We start from the raw sequence: 17,771 nt of genomic DNA, 5'->3' as shown, positions 1-17,771 counted from the left end.
TAACGCCGGGTTATTTCGCTCTTGTCCCAGCTTTCGCATTATTCAGAGTTGAGATTGCTTTCCCGCTCCACATGCCAAACCTGAGCTTGATAAATCACAAATCTGCCCTGAAAACCACAAGACTTTAATAATATATGCTGGGTTCCTGCTTATTTTTCCTTCCTTTCTTAAGTCTTTACCATCTGTGTCTAGGGTCTCTGTGTGTATGCACAAACATGAGGCTAGAGGCTCAATTTAATTTAAGGAAGAAAAAAAAAATCAAAGCTAAGAATCTCATGTAATCACGTGGCTCCAGAAGCTGGAGAATTAAACATGATAATGACAATAATTTTCAAAGGACAAAAATCTGTGAAACCCACAGTAAACCCCTAACAGTTGGCAAGGCGCATTCAATACCCAAAGTATCCAGGCTGCAGATAGAACACTATAACTAGGAATAAACATTTCATATTTGTCAAGACTATTGTTTTTTTGGCCAATGGTCTCCCCGACCTTGGCGTGTCTCCCAGGGCCTCGGCACCCTGCGCACGAAGTGGGATTCACCCGGCTGCCGCCGCTGGGCTCGTCAGGCACGGTGGGAAGGCGACGGAAAGCCAGCGTGAGCACACGGGCGCTTTCACATCTCTCCTTGTCGCATTTGCTTCCTCCCTGCCAGCCAGCCCATCCCGCATCGGCCACGGTCCCCCGTGAAGACACCTTCAAAGGACAGACAATGGCCGATGCTCAAGCTGAAAAATAAAATAGGAAGGAAAAGGCACCTAAACCTTCACATGCGATTTAGCCAGGGGTTTGCATTAGTTTTATTCTGGCATGAATTACTTCGTGGCAAATTGCTGCTGCGCTTTCCGCTGCAGGCAGCACCCGTTCCTGGCTCCGGCCCACGGACACAGCCCCGGCTCCCGGTGCTCGGGGTGGGGGGGCATGAACCTGCAGAGCGTCCCAGGGGATCCCCCCTGCCCGATGGCACCCACAGCTCCCGCAAGCACCGAACGTGCCCCAGCCACCGCAGGTATTGAAGGGCCATCTGAGGGGGGGCTGAAACCCAGCGTGGCTGGTGGCAATGGGGTTTGAGCCGCCCCTCCCTGCTTAGTATTTGCTGGGTAAAAAAAAAAAAATACTTTGCCAGTCTGGAGAACAGCTTTAGCTCTCTCCCGTCTCGTGGCGTGACGCCAAAACCACCCACCCGCCGGCAGAGCCGTGGGACCGCTGAAATATCACCCGCTACCGCCGCTGACAGCACCCACTGTTCCACCACCCCCCCGCCGCCGCAGCCCCGCCGGCAGCAAGGCCTGGTGGGCAGCGGCGAGGGAGAAGGTCCAAGAGACACAGCTCGGGGTGACCGGGAGCACCGAGCCGCTGCGGCGGGCGGCCGTGCCGGGGCTGGGGGGGGCGAGCGGGCGGCGAGCGGCAGGATAGCAGCGTGCCAGATGGCACCTCCGCAGCTCGCGTGGGACGGAGGCGATCTTGTGCTTTTGAATAAAATTAAAAAAAAAAAAAAAAAAAAAATAATTTAAAAAAAAAAAAAAAATCCCAGCACATTTCTCTCTGAGCCAGCGACGGCATCTGCTCAGCCGTGCCGAGGAGCTGCGCCTTTGGGGTGACCGCGTCTCCCGAAACACTCGGTTCGGTGGTGACGTTTTCAACGGTGGCAAAACCCCCCCCGAAGCCAAGGGTGCCTCTTGCACAGAATAATCGCCTTCACCCTCAAACCCAGCACTTGCTCCTCGGCTCGGTTTCTTCAGCTTCAAGTGCCAGTCAGTGGCTCTCGCTGTTTGGCTGTCTGCTGAGCTGAACAGCCCCCTACTCTCAGATTTCTCTTCCCCCTCTCCGGGTCCTACCACTTCTGTGGTTTCTCTAAAAGGAAAAGGGAAAGGGGAGCTGGAAGGAGGAAACATCCCGGAGGAGGACACCGAGCCGGAGCGAGCAGCCCACGCTGCCTTCTCCAGCCCCACGCTCCTGGGTGGTGGATCCAAACCTCCGGGAAAGCCATAAGCGGCTGAAAAACGATCGCTGTGAGAGGAGCACCAGGAGGGCTCTGCAGCAAACAGCAGCATTGCTCCCCCGGGAGCTGAACCCCGGCTTTCCCTGCTCCCATGGTGCAGCCACCCCGTAGCTGGGGCAGAGGCTAGTGGGGTGCCCTGTCTTCTGCCCCCCCCCCATCCCACCAGCCGCGTGGGTGGGTGCCACGGCCAGGGACTGGCGCAGAGGGTGCAGTGGTTGTTCATGCTGTCACCTCCCGAGCGCTGCCGCCGGGCGAGCTGGGTGTCAGGCAGAGCCCCATCGGGTGCTGACCATGTGCCGGCATCTGACAGCTCCTGCCTCGGCGTTTGGCACAGGGTGACACAAGACCAGAGGTCCGGCTCTGCCCTGGTGACACTGGGTGACATCGCACGGTGAGTCTCTGCTCGCCTTCCCCGGACCAGTCCCAGCTCTTTGCCTCTCTTGGCCGAGCCGATGCCTCTGGGAAGACTGGGAGATCTGCCCACCCTGCCTGGGTTGCCTGTACTGCCAGGCAGATGGCTTCACATTCATTATCTGTGTCTGCTTAAAAAAGCAACCAGATGGGGAAGTGGCTCTCTCCGGAGCTATCCCTACCCGTAGCAGTTGGGAACAGCAGTGATGCTGGGAGGCTGACCAGGGAATTACGCCGCTCCCGCCTGAGAGGAGAGCTGGGGACCTGCCAGCAGCACGTCCGTGCTCAGTCCCAGCCGGCAGCCATGGTGCCCGGTGGCACGGGGAGCAACGGAGCCACGCAGCCGTCTGGCTGCCGTCCCTGCAGCTCAGGGTCCCTCCGTGGGCAGCGGAGGCAAGGTGGGCAGCGGGGAACGTGGTGCTCTGTCCCGGCACCTCTCCAGCCTGGCCAAGGATGGCTGTGTGCAGGGGCATGGGCTGTGCCGGGGATGACACCCGGCAGCACCATTTGCAGGACGGGATGTGACTTCCTTCGGCAAGGGCAGGTTTTGGGGCTGGGGTGACCGGTGAGCAACCGTGAGTCAGAACCGGAGCGGCTGCCACGTAACAGAAGCCCTCGCTCGGTCAGGAAAACACGTCTCCTCCTGCGGGAGCCCCTGCAGAAACCGCCCGCTCCGGTGCGCTGCCGTCGCCCTGCGGCAAACGGGGTGCAGCCCACCCGCCGGTGCAAAGCGCCCGGCTGGGGGCCAGGTCCTGCTCCTGCCGCAGCCGCTGCGATTCCTCCCATCTCTGGCTCAGGCCGCTAAAACTTGGGGACAGCAAGCAGGATTGCCGTCCTGGGGAGGTGATGCCGCCGGGCAGGACCCCGGGGGGTGTCGGAGCGTCGCCGAGTCCCCTTGCCTGGGCACCTGGGGCAGCGCGGTGGCTTCTGATGCCCTGGGGAGCAGCCTGGGATCAGAGCAGAGCTAAGGCTGCATCGAGGTGACCTGTGGGCACCCACCTGAGTGCACCCAGCCACCAGATGAGGAAATTCCCCCAACAGGTCCCAGACGAGCCGCCTCTGGGCTCATTCACCTTTTCCTCTTCTGCTTCTGGTGCTTTTTTCCCCCCAGGGCCCTCGCGCTGCTCACAGCCGGGCTCCATGGTACCCGAGGGGGCTGCCCTGGTCACTGGCTGCTCTGCTCTCCACCTCATTGCTGATTTTGCACCCACAGAAGATGCCATTTCCCACTGACAATTCACAGCCAAATGCCCAGACGAGGCAGAGCTCGCCCATCAGCAGCACAGCGGAGTGTGTGTCACGACTTCCATTAAAACCCCATTTTTCACGAGAAATTTTCGGGTCTGGGATCATTCTGAATTTTCCCCGTTGAGAGAAACGCACAGATTTTTGCAGGGAAGCGGCTCGGTCGAGGCGACACGGCAGCACGCTGCCAGAGCACGACTCGCCGAGGAGCTGACATTTCACAGCAGCATTTGGCAAATGATTAATTCAGATTATCGCCCCGTGGAGCTGGGCCTTGCCAAACCGGTGATTTATGCCAGGCTCAGTCATCCTGAGCACAGCGGAAAAGGCTCAGAAACGCGGGGGATTCAAGGGGCAAAACACTGTCCGCCGGGGCGGTTGCACGTGGGAGCCGACGAAGCGGGGGGGCCCGTGCATCCCCGTCTCCCTGCAATTCCCAGTTTCGCTGGTGTTCACGCCAAAACACCGCAGCCAAGCAGCCGCAGGCAGGTCCCTGCTCCCCGGGAGCTGCGGCAGGAGCTGGCACGGGGGTGGCTGGGGTGTCCCATGAGATTGCCCATCACCGGGGCTGGGAAGCAGCCCCCTTACCTGTGCAGCCCCCCGGCCCCTGCATGCCCGCAGCCACCCTGCAGCCGCAAAGCTGCAGTGACAGCGGCTGCTGCTGCCGTGGCCGCATCCTGCTGGCGGAGGGGACCAGGCCGGCCCAGCAGCCTCCACCATCGCCTCCACCGCGGCACCGAGCCCCAGGCTGGGCAGGGTGAGGCTGCGGCTCCTCTGCAGGAGCTGGCGTTCCACGGCTTCCTTTGCTCAACTTACGACGCAAATAATAATTAAAGCATTCTTTAGCGTTATTAATGCTAAATTAAAGCATTATTGCTAATTAAAGCTTACAAAACCTAATAATTAAAGCAATTATTGGGTTTGGAGGTGTCCTGACCGAGAGGGCAAACCCCTCAGCCGCCATTGCATCCACCCTGGCACCACGGGTGCTTTGGGGACACCTTTGCCGGCCACAGCGGGACGCGTGGCTGCGGAGGAGCCGCTCACCCTCAGCCGTGCACCCCAGGAGAGGGCTGAGCCCCGCAGCCATGGCGGTCAGGCCGGAACCCCCCAGGGGTGCTGGCTGTGGAGGAGGTGAGCAGCTCCCGTCCCTCCTGCTGAGCCCCCAGCTCCCCTCCCGCCGGGCAGTTTGGTGGTCTATCAGCGCCGGCTGGTGAACACAGCGATGCCACCGGCGATGAGCGGGCGGCCGGGAGGCGGGTGGGATGTGGGCGACGCTGAGAGCATTGGGGGTGCGGCGATGGGCCCCCCCTCCCTCCCCACCCAGGAGCACGGGGTCAGGACGGGCATCCCGCTGATGGGGTCCCTCTGTGCCCCCCGGGAACGAAGGCGTCAGAGCCGGGACTTTGAAACTCCAAGCTTTATTCAGTTGCTTCGGCAGCGGCATGCATCACACAGAGGGAGGCGGGAGGCGAGGCCGCGGGGGGACTGCGGCGGCCGGGGGAAAGCTTGCTCCGCTCCCCGCACCCCGGCATGGGCCAGGGGCTCTAGTTAGTGGGGTGGTAGGCGCCACGCTGGTGCCACTGCATGTCCCGGATGCGCCTGACCGACTGGATCTGGGGGTGCTGAGCGCCGAAATCTGAGCTGTCCTTGTAGTCCCCCTTTTCAAACAGGTACTGGTAGCCCCTGTAGCCAGGGTACTGGTATCCCACCCACCTGCCGAGGCAAGCATGGGGGGTCACGCATCATCACCTGTACCAACGCACAGCCGAGGCTGCTCAGCCGGGCAATGCTCCAGCATCGCCCAGGTCCCGCCGCCCCCGGTACTCACGTGCCGCTCTGCACTCGCACGGATGAGACCTTCTCCTGGTAGCCGTGCGCGTGGAAGCTGGGCACATCGTCATCTATGATTTCGATCTTCTTCCCGGTGAAGCTGGGGTTTTCGTACAGCACAATCTTGTGCTCCTGGCTGTCCTGCAGCGGGGAGAGCAGAAATGGGGTGTCAGCAGCCGCCAGCACCCAGGGCTGGAGGCTGGGGGGGGGGGCAAAGCCCAGGGCTATGGGAAACCGAGGCGAGGGGCCGGCACGGCATGCTGCCGCTCCCACCGAATCCAGGGGTGCTCCGCATCCCTCCATCCAGCTCAGAGAGCCGGCGCCTGCGTGGGCACTGCCAGGCTTACCAGCAGACGTCCTCTGCTCTGGGGTCACCTGCCACTGCCCCCGTCCCCGCGCTCCCTCCGACCCCCCCACCGGCTCCCCGGGCCCCGAGGGCTGGGGCGAGGGTGCGCAGGAGGGGGTGCCCCTCTGCCCGCGGGGCTGGGGAGGGCGAGGGAAGGCTGGGGAGGACTTCTGGCTGCAGACCTTGGTCTGGCGGGTGGGTAGTGGCTGGCTGGGTGCTCTCACCACTTTGATGGGTCTCAGGGAAGTGATGCTGTCGCTTCTCCGGCTGTTGGTCCAGGAGTCCCAGCGGGGGTACTCCCCCTTCTCAAACACAAACTGCTCCCCTTTGCAGCTTGCCTGCTCGTAGCCCACCCAGCTGGAAGAAAGCAGGGGACGAGCTTCAGACAGGGCAGCGGCGCGGGGACTGGCACCCCGCACCGACCCTGGCAAACGCCCTCGGGCTGAGCCCCTGGCCGTGCCCCCCGGCAGGGCACAGGCCCCTCCGCTCCTTGTTGGAAAATGGAAACGAGCACCGTGGTGCCGGCAGCGGTGCCCAGGTGGGAGCGGGCAGCCCTGCCTGCGGAGCAATGCCCCCGTCCGGCGCACAGGGCCCGGCGTGCGGCCGGTCCTGGGTCTCTGCTGGCAACGGCACCGCAGGACTTGCCGGCGCGGATGCTCCGACATGGTGGCCGCCCATCCTTGGTCCCTGGGGACCCACAGAAGGACGGGATCACCCCCATGCCCTGGGTGGGGCTGTGCCCCTGCCAGGGTGCTCCGCAGCTGCCCCATTGCTCCTGGGTGCGGCGTGCTGCCGGCCGTGGGGCACAGGCAGGGAACTCGCCCCGGTGCTTCCCCAGGCGCTTTGCAGGGGCTCCCCGTTGCCCAGAGCCCCTGAGCCTGGGGAGCACAGCCCCTCTCCAAGAGCGCACGCTGGGGAGACCCCCTCCACATCCCAGCCCCTGCCTCCTTCCCATGCACCGACACGGCCCCCCCAGCCCCCCCGGCACGTACGGTCCGGAGTGCACGAGGATGGAGCCCACTTTGTCCACGCCAGCGTCCTTCAGGTTGGGGCAGGCACTGCTGAGCTCATGGCAGCGGCCCTGGAAGTTCTCCTGCTCGAAGATGGCGATCTGGAAGAAAGCGGGGGTCTCAGAGCGGGGCACGCCACCCCCGGCACCGCAAGGGGGGGGCACACGCTCTCCCTGGCCACCGGCTCAGCCCAGCCCCACATCTGCCGCAGCCCGGACCTCACGCTGCCCCCCAAAACCTGCATGTCGGTGGCTTTTAACCAGCCTGCGAGCACAAACCAACGTTTCCATCCTTCTGAGCACGCAGCTCGTGCTCCTGGATGTCTGTGAGTCCCTGCCGGGGCCGGCCCAGCGCCCTGGTGCTGCTTGTAGAGGGATGCCTGCGCTCACACCAGGCTTCAAACAGCTGAGCGACCCAGGCTCTGGCTCGAGCATCGCGGCTGCCGGCAGGACACAGCGAGCAGGGCACCCAGCACGCGCGGGGGAGGCACCGGGGCAGCGCCGGGGGCCGAGCGCCGCCAGCTCAGCACAGATTTCATGGGTCAGCGGGGCGGCGGGGGCCAGATCTGCTGTGTCTGCAGAGGTGGTGGGAGATTAGGAGTTGATCCGTTCCCACCCGCTCCGCCTGCACCGGGGCCGTGGGACACCAGCAAAATCCTGTGCATTTCCCACCCGGCTCCCCGTCCCCTCGTCCCTCTGCAAACAGCTCAGCACCGCAGCCGGTGACACTCAGCAGCAGCTGGTAGCGCTGCAGGGTGCTGGCGAGGGGCTGCATGGCGGCAGTTCAGCCGCTCCCAGCCCAGTCGGGACATCCCAGGGGGATGATGTGGGTGCTCGGTGAGGCTGAGGGTGCCCCGGCTCCACCGCAGAGTGGAGGAGAAGCCACACACTGACCTTGGAGCTGGCTTGCTGCTGCTTGGAGGCTGGCATTTGGTGCTCGGAAGCCATCATAAGCTGCGTTGTCCGCTGCCTTGGGAGGAAAACTCAGGAGGTTAAAAGCTGCAACTGAGGATGCACCCGGGACTGTGCTCACAGCCCCACGTCCGTGCCCCACATCCGTACTCCACAGCCCGCCCGGCGCTCAGCTGCAGGCTGCTCCTTGCTGCTGAGCTGCACAGAAAGGGGTGCTGGGGCTGGGGCTCACAGCAGGGCGGGCGCAGGCTGGGTTCTCCAGGGCCAGTCCCCACTCAGGGCTGCTCGGCACCGCAAACCTCCCCAGGCTCGTGGAGGAGCCCGGGCGATGGTCCTAGGGCAGCATCACCCGTGATGGGACCTGCAAAGGGTCCCCAGCCCGGAACGAGGGGACCCGTGAGCCCAGGGCATTCCCGAGTTGTTCCCGGGGGAGCCTAGCCCCTGCAGCCCAGGCTTTTCCCGCTGTCCGTGCCCAGCAAGTGACAGCCGAGGAGTCCCTGTCCCACGCGGGTGCCTGAACGGGGTGATGAGGAGAAGCACCGGGGCCCCCACCGCCCACCCCGGCCATGCGTGCGTGTGTGCATGTGTGCGTGCAGGGTTGCCGGTGCCGAGCCCTCCCGGGTCCGCCTGGCACAGCCGCCCCTCCGAAGGCCCCTCGTCCTCAAAGCCCAGCGGGACCCCCCCGTGTCTGAGCAGGCTCCAAACCAGGTGAAAACCGTTCATTCCCAATAAAACAAGAACCGAGCCACGGCTGGGCGGCAATATTCCTGAGCTGGCCTCCCGGTTTGGGCAGCAGGGACAGGACCGTCCCCGCAGCTCACCCCCGGTGTGCCCACATCCCACTGCCACCTCCGCACCTCTGCCCGGCGCTGCGGGAGAGAGCTCCGGCGCTGGGGGTCGGGAGGAGACAACGACAAAAAAGAGGACAATAAATAGAAAAGTCTTACCAGTTATACCAGTACCCGCTTCAGCCAGTGAAGGGCTGGGGCCGAGAGGTGGAATTTATACCGAGCCGCAGAAGAATGGTGCCAAAACTATTTACAAAATAGTTAAAGCATGATTCAAAGCGAGAATGCTGGATTAAAACCCAATGAAAACCAAGGTCAGCTGATCAGCCGCAGCCTTTGTCTCCCCAAACACCAAGTCGGGGAGTTATTTCATTAGCTTTCACATTCGAGTCGCCCGCTTTGTTGGGTTTGTTGGCAAGGAGATTTGGAGTTTGCATGCATCAGCCGAATGCATGCCAAGACCCAGACCAGCCCTTGCAAACAAAGCGCCCGCCAGCCCTGCTTCAGGAGTTTTGGAGCCAGAGACTTTATCCCTCCAACAAACCGGCGAGCCGCCCCGCCGCTGGAACCGCCGAAAACTGCTGAAGTTGGCTCTTTCCATGCGTGATAAAATGAGCCTTCAAATAACTGGTAAACGTCTGGCTTTGCCCGTCTGCATCCCCAGCGAGGGAGCACCCGCACCCCGCAGCCGGTGCCGATGCCAGTGCTGCGGCACAGGGACCCCGCGAGGCTCCTGGGCCTGGGGGGCACCACGGGAGCCCCTTCCCGCTGCTGTCTCCCGCGGCCGACCCGGGGCTTCAGGGATGGGCAAGGGCAGGATCTGGTCCTGGGGGCACGATGCAGTGGGGCAGCACCCGGGCAGCATCCTCAGCCTGAGCGCGGGGGCACCCGGGTGCCAGGTGTTGGGCTCCTCCTCCGTTATCCCCCACCCTTTTGGGGGTCCCTGAGAAGCGTCCCAGCCCCACGGGGCAGCAGGAGCAGCAGCAGGGAGGCCCCTCCATCACACCAGGACAAAGCCAAGGTCAGCGGCGGGGGCTCGCAGCGTGGGACGTGTCCCCATAGCCGGGCTGTGCCCGGCACGGGCAGCACCCACCCGGGGACGAGCTGAGGGTTGAGGGCAGCAGCAAAACCCCTTCGCTGGCATCTTGCTGCCGGCTGACCTGGGGACATGTGGCAGGGCTGTGGGCTGATTTTGGCTGCAGCAAAGTGAGTTTCCCAGCGGGGAAGGGGGGACAACAACACAGCTATCAGATACCCTGGGTGCTGTGCAGCACCCACAGCCCTCTCTCACCCCCCCTAGAAGAGCGGGATCCCCCTGTCACCCCAGCAAGTGTCACACAGCGTTAACATGGCCCAGACCAGCTCTCTTCTGCATGCAACGTTTCATGGGAGTCCCGCAGGAGACGTGCCGCCAGCCCCAGTGATGTGCTCCAGCCCCCCCAACAGCACCTCTGGCTGCTCCCCCAGCCCCGGCACCCAGGACAGCCGCACGCAGGGTCACCTCCGCCGGGGTATTGCCACCAGAGCCTGCCCTGGCAGTGACACACGGAGGGGTCGGTCCCCACGGTCTGCATCTGCCCCGGCTGTGGGCGATGGGGCCTCGTGGGGCTGCGGGGGCCACAGGCGACCGTGGGGCTCTGCAAGAAATCATGCCACGGGCAGGTTTTGGCAGGTCGGGTTTGTGAGCAAGCGCCTACAATGCTCCCAGCCCTGCCGCCATCCTTCTCCATTCCCTGTGCCTCCAGCCGCGGCACCACAGGGGGATCCTGCCACTGCCCTCCCCATCTTCCTGGGCGGATTCATAGGGGTCCCCAGCCCAGGACCCCCGTGGACCTGCCCCAGGTCCCAGCGCAGGGCATGTGCGTCCCCGCGGCTGCCGTCCGGCACATCCCAGCCCCTCGTCCACCCCGGCGAGTGGCAGACACAGTGCTCGGCACGGCTCCTGCCGGGCTGCGATTCCCTCCCCTTGGCTCTGCAAGGCCAGTTTTAGCTCATCTCGGGCACGAGCAGTGGGGATGCTGCAGCCACCCGCAGCCGCCCAGGGCCCCGGCAGCCCCACGGGACTGTCCTGGAAGCAGCTTTTGCCACTCAGCGCCACGCAATCTCCTTTAATAGCTGCGAACCCGGACCCAAAAAGAAAAGCTCTGGAGCGGCTGTTCGGTGACCGGCGCGAAGTGCTCGGGCAGCCTCGAGCCCATCTCCCATCTCTGCCCCCAGCCCCGGGTGGTCCCCAAGCGCGGCCGCTGTGCCCCCACGGCAGGGCTCTGCCTGCGCTCTTGCACCTCTGCCTGCGCGGCTGAGGTTGCTCAATGCTGGGATGCCCAGCTCCCTGCCGGCATCCTCGGGGCACGTGGCCCAGAGAGGCCTCTAACCCCCACCTTTGCAACCAAAACAGTTGCCCCACATGTCAGAGACATCATCCCCAGCGAGCAACAAGCCCGGGTGCTGGTGGGAAGCTTCCTCGGGGCCGGGTTGGGGGTCCTGCAGGGTGCTGGGGCCGGGCACGGCCCTCACCCTGCAGGGTGAGTCCTCCTTTGGGGTGCACAAGCCCTGGCACCGCCCGGGGATGACTGTACTCCACATCCCCACTGTTCCTGGGGCCACCCCGGCCCCACTGCCCCTGAGGCTGCCCGTGTCCCCCAGGAACCCCCAGCCACCACCATGCCCTTTGGGCTGGACACCCTCCCGCAGAGGAGCAGGCAGGGCCGAGGAAAGCAGGGAAGGAGCCATGAGCAGAGCTCCCCCGGCCCAGGGAGATGCTTTGAGAAGGGACAGAGTCACGGGGAAAACCCAGCACCGTGCCGCGGCATCACCGGGGGTTATTTTTGGAAAGCTGCAGCCTTTATGTAACGCTGCAAATACTTGCTCTTTCCCCGTTTCTGCTCTGCACGGGAGATGCTGGGGGCACTGCCATGGCACCCATCCACGTCCCACCATCCCCGGACCACAGCTCCACACTCACTGCACCCCCCCCAAGAAGCAGGACCCCAGCCCAGGACCAGGCAGGTCCCCGGCAGCCTCCAGCTCAGAGCTTTATTGAGGTTTTTGCACAAAAAGAACACCAAGGTCACGGCATCAGCCGGCGGCATCACGTCAGCCAGCCCCCGGCATCACGTCAGCCAGCCCCCGGCATGGCCCGGGCGGCAGCGGGGACAGAGCGGGGCCAGGGTGTCCCTCAGCTGTTCTCGAAGCAGCCCCGCTGGTGCCACTGCTGGTCCCGCACGCGGCGCACGGACTGGATGAGGGGCTGGTTGGCGTCCCACTCGTTCCAGTGGCGGTACTCGCCCTTCTCGAAGACGTGCTGGCGGCCCCGGTACCCGGGGTACTCGTAGCCCACCCACCTGCAAGGGATGGAGGCAGCGCTCAGCAGTGCCCCCGGGGTCAGCTCCAGCTGCCCTGCTGCAGCCCCTCGCCCAGTGGGCACATCCCGTCCCCCCCAGAGCGGGAGGGCAGCACCCCCATACCACCCCGGAGGCCGTGGTGGTGCCGGTGCCTCTGCCCGCCGCAGCCACGCGATGCTCTGCAGCGCTGCCCAGGGCCACCGCTCCATCACCACCAAGTGCTGCTGCAACAAGGCTGCAGCTGCAGAGCCCGGGGTGGGAAATGCCATTGCGCCGGGAGGGCTTGGAGAGCCCGGGGCAGAGAAGGGGTCACGGCTCCACCGCTCCTGCAGCGGTGCCCAGCAGAGCCCTGGGTCAGGGCGAGGAGCTGTCACACAGCCCTAGTGACACTGCCTTGGTCCCCCTCGCTCCCTGCAGGCCAGGGAAAGGGTGGCAGTGGGGTGGGAGCAAGGGATGTGATGGGCACGAGCAGCATCGTGGGGACAGCTGCCCCATCCCCGCTGCAGCGGCTGTGCCAGGCATCCCTGCCACCACCCCGGGGGACCAACCATGGTGCCACAGGACGGGACCTCCTTGGGGTGTCCCCGCATGCCCCCGGTGCCACCGTCCTTACGTTCCGTTCAGGGCCCTGACGCTGGCCACACGGTCCTGGAAGCCGTGGGCCCAGAGGCTGGGGACGTCATCGTCCACGATCTCCATCTTCCGCCCGGTGTAGCCTGCGTTCTCAAAGAGGTGGATCTTGTGGTCGGGGCTGTCCTGGGGGAAGGCACAGGTCAGGGGCTGCCCCAAAAGCAGCACCCCCAGACCCTCCCAGCCTGGCGGTCCCCATCGCTGTGGCCGTGCTGCTTGTCCTTGGGGGCACAGACACCCCAACGCAGCCGCTACTCACGATCTGGAGGGGACGGATGGACATCAGGCTGTCGCTGTTGTGGCTGTTGGACCAGGAGTCCCAGCGCGGGTAGTCCCCCTTCTCCAGCACAAACTGCTCCCCGGCGAAGGCTTGCCGCTCGAAGCCCAGCCACCTGCGGGACCAGAGGGTTGGGGATGGCACGGCCACCCGTGCACGGAGGGAGCACCCCAGCACGAGGCGGGACTGCTCCCCACGAGCAGGATGCAGGGGATCCTCTCCCTGCCCCGCCACCCCGGGGCTTGTCTGTCCTCTGCACCCCGGACTTACGGGCCAGACTGCACCTGGATGGAGCCCACCTTCTCCAGCTCTTTCTCGGTGATGTTGGGGAGCTCCTCCGTCAGCTCGCACTTCTTCCCCTGGAAATTCTCCAGCTCGTAGATCGTGATCTAAAGCGGGGAGAGACGCCGTCAGCTGCTGCTGCTGCAGCCATGCTGGGGGGGAAGCGCCTTGACCTCCCCTTGGCAAATGCAAGCAGCAGCAGAGCGAAGCGCTCCGGCCGCATCCCCTCCATCCCTGCCGCCCCGCGCTGACGTCGCTCCTCTCCCGCAGCAGAGCTGGATCCTGCCACGTGCCTCTGCCCCGACAGACGGCTCCTGGGCTTTGCTCTGCAGCCAGGTATTGGCCGAAGATGTTTGCTCGGTAAAACGCAGGCTGATATTTCCTCCATGACAGGCTGAAAATGCAGCATTGAAAACGCAGAAGGTTGGTGCTAAGAGACCTCCAGGGCCGTGGGCTGTGGTATCCTGCCCCCAGCCTGGTCACGGCCCGTCCTTTCCTTCTCACTGCTCCCTCCAAATCCATTCGTTCCCCTGGCCGGCCTGGAATAAGCTCATTTTTTCGGTGTTTTCCTCTAAACCCTGCCAGGTGCAGGGGCCGCAACGCCTCCCCGGGACCTCCCGCTCTCGGCAGAGCTTCGAGGCTGAGCTGCAGGACAAGTTCGAGCCAGCGCCAGCGGCCGGAGCGCAGCGGGGAGCAGGGCCCAGGGTGCCCGGCACAATTCGGGGACCAGGAGGGTCAGCACAGCAGCCAGGCTGCGCACGCGTGCGGCCGGGCACCCCCCGGCCCCTGCCCCAAAGGGGTCCCGGCTGGAACCCCTGAGCCCAGGACGAGGGCAGAGCCTCCTGCAGACACTGCATGATAGGGGTATCAAGGGACGGACGTGACACCCGTGGTCCTCAGGAACTTCTTTCCACCCCAAAGCAATAAGCAGCCCAAGCTCCTGGCACCTCTTTACCCCATTTGCAGGATCTGCTCCCACCTCCAGCCTTCCCCGGCCAGGAGCGGCTTTGCCCGGCTTCCCGAGCTGCGGGAAGGGCTGCAGCCATTGCAACGCCCGCAGCTGATTTACCTCTAACCAACCTATGAGCGTAAGAATTATAACCCCCCCAAAAAAACGCATAAGGAATTTCACTGCTCAAACCTACAGCCAATCCCCACCGTGACGGCATACTTTATCTCCTGGATTAAAACGCTGCACAGCTGCACACCAGACCAGCAGGCAAAAGGACTTGGCAGCCACAAACGCAGCCAGCAGCGTCTCCTCCTGCCAGGCAGCAGCAAATCCCCCGGCCGAAGCCTCCCTCCCTGGCCCGCAGCCCCGCGCAGCTCAGCTCAGCTCGGTGGGCGAGGAGCAGATCTATCAGAGCAGTGACGCTAACATGCTGCTGCTGCTGCATTAGGAGAGCCGGAGGCCGCTTGCTTCCCCAGTACAACCTGCAGCGCTTTGACACCGGTACCAGCCTGGTGCATCGTCCTGGCTGGTTAAACCACGACATGCACGTACACTGCAACACATGGTGACCTACAGCATCACCCAAAGTCCGTCCGTAACTGGTTGCCCCCAGTATACCTTGTAATTGCCACCTCGCTCGCCAGCACCCTCCCCAGTCGCCATCTGCTCGGGGGGACTTTGCTGCTCAGTCATGGCGCCTGGAAAACCCAAATTGTAGGAGGTTAAAACAGCATCGCTTTTATGTGAGGTATCAGCCTTTAAATTATAAAGTGCTTAATAAAATAGAAAAGGTGAAGCTGGCATGGGAATAGGTAGCAAAAGTTAATACGGTTCCCCCCAAATGCAGCAGCTGTAAATGCCCAGGGATGCCCAGGCTAGAAGGAAGCGCTCCGTCACCCATCCTCCTCTCCCTCCTGCACGTGGGCCCTGCATCCTCACCCAGGCATCACCGTGGGGCCGGAGAGCCCATGAGCGAACCAAGCCATCTTCCAAGTGACACGGGATCCCTCTCTGACCCTGGGCAGCTCGCCCAGTTGCTCATTAAACTCATGTCTAAAAGTCTGTCCTTTGTTTCCAGCAGGAATTTGCCGGGTTTCAGCTTCCAGCTGCTGCCATCTTTCCCCACTAACGTAAATCTGACGGCTCTCCCTTGCTCCCGCAGCCCAGCGTCCCGGGGGGCATCGGACCCTGGCAGCTGGAGCCGCCGCCGCCGCGTTGGCTGGTAGGACGGCAGCGAGAGCCCCCTCCTTGCTCTCCAGGAACATCTCACAAAGCTCCTACTCAAAGAGGAGACCCTGGCCGAACACGCCTCCCCCGTCTGCTCTCGCCACGCTAACGCGATGTCAGATAGCAGATGAACAAAAGAAACCGAGCTTGACTGGCGTCCTTAATCAAAACCCGGCAGCATCACTTCTCGCCAAGCGTTAGCAAAACATTCGTTATAGCGAGACCTCGACTCAGACATGCTAATTCTTTTTTAAAGCCCCTTCCAGTCCAAGCCGTGCCGCCGCTACCTCTCCCGGCGTGGTTCCGCTCTGCCGGCCGGCGCGGGCGGCCCTGCTATTTATGGGTTGCTTCTGAACAGAACAGCACATTATTTGGACGCTGATACAGCAGCTGTGTCTACTGAATTCCATCCATGAGATTTCATCTCAATAGCGCGGGCTCGCAGCGTGCTATGGAAACGTTATTCAGGTTTCTCCCGGCTGTCCCTTAAAAATGTGCCACTCGATTTACAGAAGATTAACGTCGAAATTCACATCAGCACGTTCACGCTGCTTCTTGCCAGCTTCTCTGGAAAAACTCTCCCATCAGCAGTTAATGGGAGGGTTTAGCCTAGAAACCAAGCCCCGCGCAAAGCAAAAAACCGTGCAAAATATTTACAGCTTGTTTGGGCTCGAACGCAAGACGAGACGCGGGGTCGGTGTCAGCTCCCGGGAGCTCTGCTGGCAGCACGGCAGGGAAGCTGGGGGCAGCTGGTACCAGGGCAAGAGAGCAGGACCGGCACTCAAGATTTGGGTTCTTGCTTCAGCTTTGACCCTTCCCGGGAAGGTTATCTCCATCGAGCCCCTTTTCCTTCTTTGCACCCCGGTCCATCTCCCTCCCCTGCGCGTTTGCCAGGAGTACGCCTGCACGCACGCTGCCCTGGGGTGCGTAACGGCGTCTTTTGGGAGCCAAGCGCCTCGTACACGGGTTCATCCATCTTTACAGGCAAAGCATGATCTAACGGGGGGAAGCGCGGTCCTGCCTCACCAGATGCCAAGCCGAGAACGTTTCACTTCGCTGGCAGTGGGCCCGATTCCCTCTTCTTCAGGGAAGAAGTTCAACTGCACACATCCCCATTCACTACTGCTCTGGCAGGATTTTCTACCTGCTCCGAGTGCGTCTCATCTCGAAACTAAGAACTACACATGAAACACTTACCAAAATCGCCAAAAAGCTAGTCCACGTGGCCAGGTTGGACAAACTTGGAGTTTGCCTAATTGGCAGACGGCCGGAAAACCGTCCCGTCCGTGACAGCCCTCAGCCGGAGCGCTCTGCTGCGGCTTGCCGTACCGTACACACACCAGAGCCGTTTATGGCAAGGCTCTTCAGCCCCGTCCCGTCACGGACGTACGGCCACGCTGGCGGCTTTCCCGGGGAGGCTCGGCCCTGGCACAGAGCGGGGTGAGCCGCGGGGGTGATGCACCAAGCCCGGTACCACCAAGACGCTCTACACCGGTGTAATGCTGTGCTCCAGCAGACTCCTTTTCACCACTGCCCAGGGCTGCAGTTTCTGAGGAAAGACGAGACAAATCACCTCCGGAGGGGATTTGCCTTCCCCGTCGGAGCGACACAAACGGGAGTGGAGGTGGGGTGGGATAAGGGTCTTGGCAACGTAAAGCCAAACACGAAGTGCCGCTGGCAGCGCAGTGCAGCTCAGTGGCCTTTGTCGTCACTAGCCAAACGACAGTTTGTACCTACACAGACCCCAGCAGGGAGGGCGGTTTGATACAGTCCATTTTGATTGCAGTTCCTTTTCACATTTTCATCTTTTCTTTGAACACGAAACCGCTTGGCTGTAAAATATAAAATCACTTCTGTACAGGAGGACTCAAAGGAGAGCGTGGAATGGATTGTCTCTTTTACCAAACACAATAGCATCTGTTTTCCACACATCAGAAATACAGAATTTTTCTTACCAGCCCATTCCTTGCCAGCATCCCCATTACACTTAGCTCTGTAGTGGCTGCAGTGCCCATGAATCTTCCTTTCCCAAACTCACGGAGCTTGCACATTGATAAGGTAATTGCAAACACACGACAGAACGGGCTCTAGATCTCATTGATTTGTCTTCCTAACAGAACTCAATTTCCTTTTGCTGTCAGCCTCTTAAATCCTTTTGAGAAATGCCTACAGTATAGTATTAGAAAATAGATTTTTTTTCTTAGTATCTGGTAAAGCTAAACTTGAATCGTAATTGCACAGTACAACACACAACAGCCAGAATATCTTTATTATTTAGGAAACTGTGTCGTACAAAATATTTTCTATAGCACAATATATTTATTGTGTGACCCATATTTACATATTCTATAAGGCGATGTGGAACGATATAAAACTTAATCTATACAATAGCTCCTTTAAAAACAGGCTTGATATCATCATGTTTAATATGGAAAGAGAAAAATCCGTAAGCCATCAAACCTTGCCTCTCCTCCTTCTCCAATCCCACCAGAAGAATCCAAAGTTATTTCAGGCGG

At 61.9% G+C, this 17,771-nt stretch overlaps 2 protein-coding genes across 2 annotated transcripts; both read right to left on the bottom strand.

Moving 5' to 3' along the window:
- Positions 1-5,099: 5,099 nt before the first annotated feature.
- Positions 5,100-7,794, bottom strand: CRYBB2 (crystallin beta B2). The gene is made up of 5 exons (XM_050906985.1): positions 7,741-7,794; positions 6,830-6,948; positions 6,062-6,194; positions 5,490-5,632; positions 5,100-5,374 (listed from the first exon to the last, which is right to left on the bottom strand). The coding sequence occupies exons 1-5, from the start codon at positions 7,792-7,794 to the stop codon at positions 5,206-5,208; spliced, it is 618 nt and encodes a 205-aa protein (XP_050762942.1). The 3' UTR covers positions 5,100-5,205.
- A 3,771-nt stretch (positions 7,795-11,565) lies between these two features.
- On the bottom strand, positions 11,566-14,748 carry CRYBB3 (crystallin beta B3). Its single transcript, XM_050906987.1, has 5 exons — positions 14,647-14,748; positions 13,065-13,183; positions 12,777-12,909; positions 12,501-12,643; positions 11,566-11,887 (listed from the first exon to the last, which is right to left on the bottom strand). The coding sequence occupies exons 1-5, from the start codon at positions 14,719-14,721 to the stop codon at positions 11,722-11,724; spliced, it is 636 nt and encodes a 211-aa protein (XP_050762944.1). The 5' UTR covers positions 14,722-14,748; the 3' UTR covers positions 11,566-11,721.
- Between the last annotated feature and the right edge of the window lie 3,023 nt (positions 14,749-17,771).

Source organism: Gymnogyps californianus, chromosome 16, assembly GCF_018139145.2.
Source record: "Gymnogyps californianus isolate 813 chromosome 16, ASM1813914v2, whole genome shotgun sequence".
In the NCBI taxonomy this organism is placed as follows: Eukaryota; Metazoa; Chordata; class Aves; order Accipitriformes; family Cathartidae; genus Gymnogyps; species Gymnogyps californianus.
The sequence above is the reverse complement of the archived record's forward strand: the minus strand, read 5'-3'. Positions and strand labels throughout refer to the sequence as shown.

What these genes read in the sequence shown, in the direction of transcription:
- CRYBB2 (XM_050906985.1), bottom strand. Translation starts at nt 7,794, where the DNA reads ATGGCTTCCGAGCACCAAATGCCAGCCTCCAAGCAGCAGCAAGCCAGC. An exon ending in AGCAGCAAGCCAGCTCCAAG is followed by an intron (nt 6,949 to 7,740) that starts GTCAGTGTGTGG and finishes GCTTTCTTCCAG; the next exon opens with ATCGCCATCTTCGAGCAGGA. An exon ending in CCCTGAGACCCATCAAAGTG is followed by an intron (nt 5,633 to 6,061) that starts GTGAGAGCACCC and finishes TCCCCGCTGCAG; the next exon opens with GACAGCCAGGAGCACAAGAT.
- CRYBB3 (XM_050906987.1), bottom strand. Translation starts at nt 14,721, where the DNA reads ATGACTGAGCAGCAAAGTCCCCCCGAGCAGATGGCGACTGGGGAGGGT. An exon ending in ATCCAGGTGCAGTCTGGCCC is followed by an intron (nt 12,910 to 13,064) that starts GTAAGTCCGGGG and finishes CTGGTCCCGCAG; the next exon opens with GTGGCTGGGCTTCGAGCGGC. An exon ending in CCATCCGTCCCCTCCAGATC is followed by an intron (nt 12,644 to 12,776) that starts GTGAGTAGCGGC and finishes GCCTTCCCCCAG; the next exon opens with GACAGCCCCGACCACAAGAT.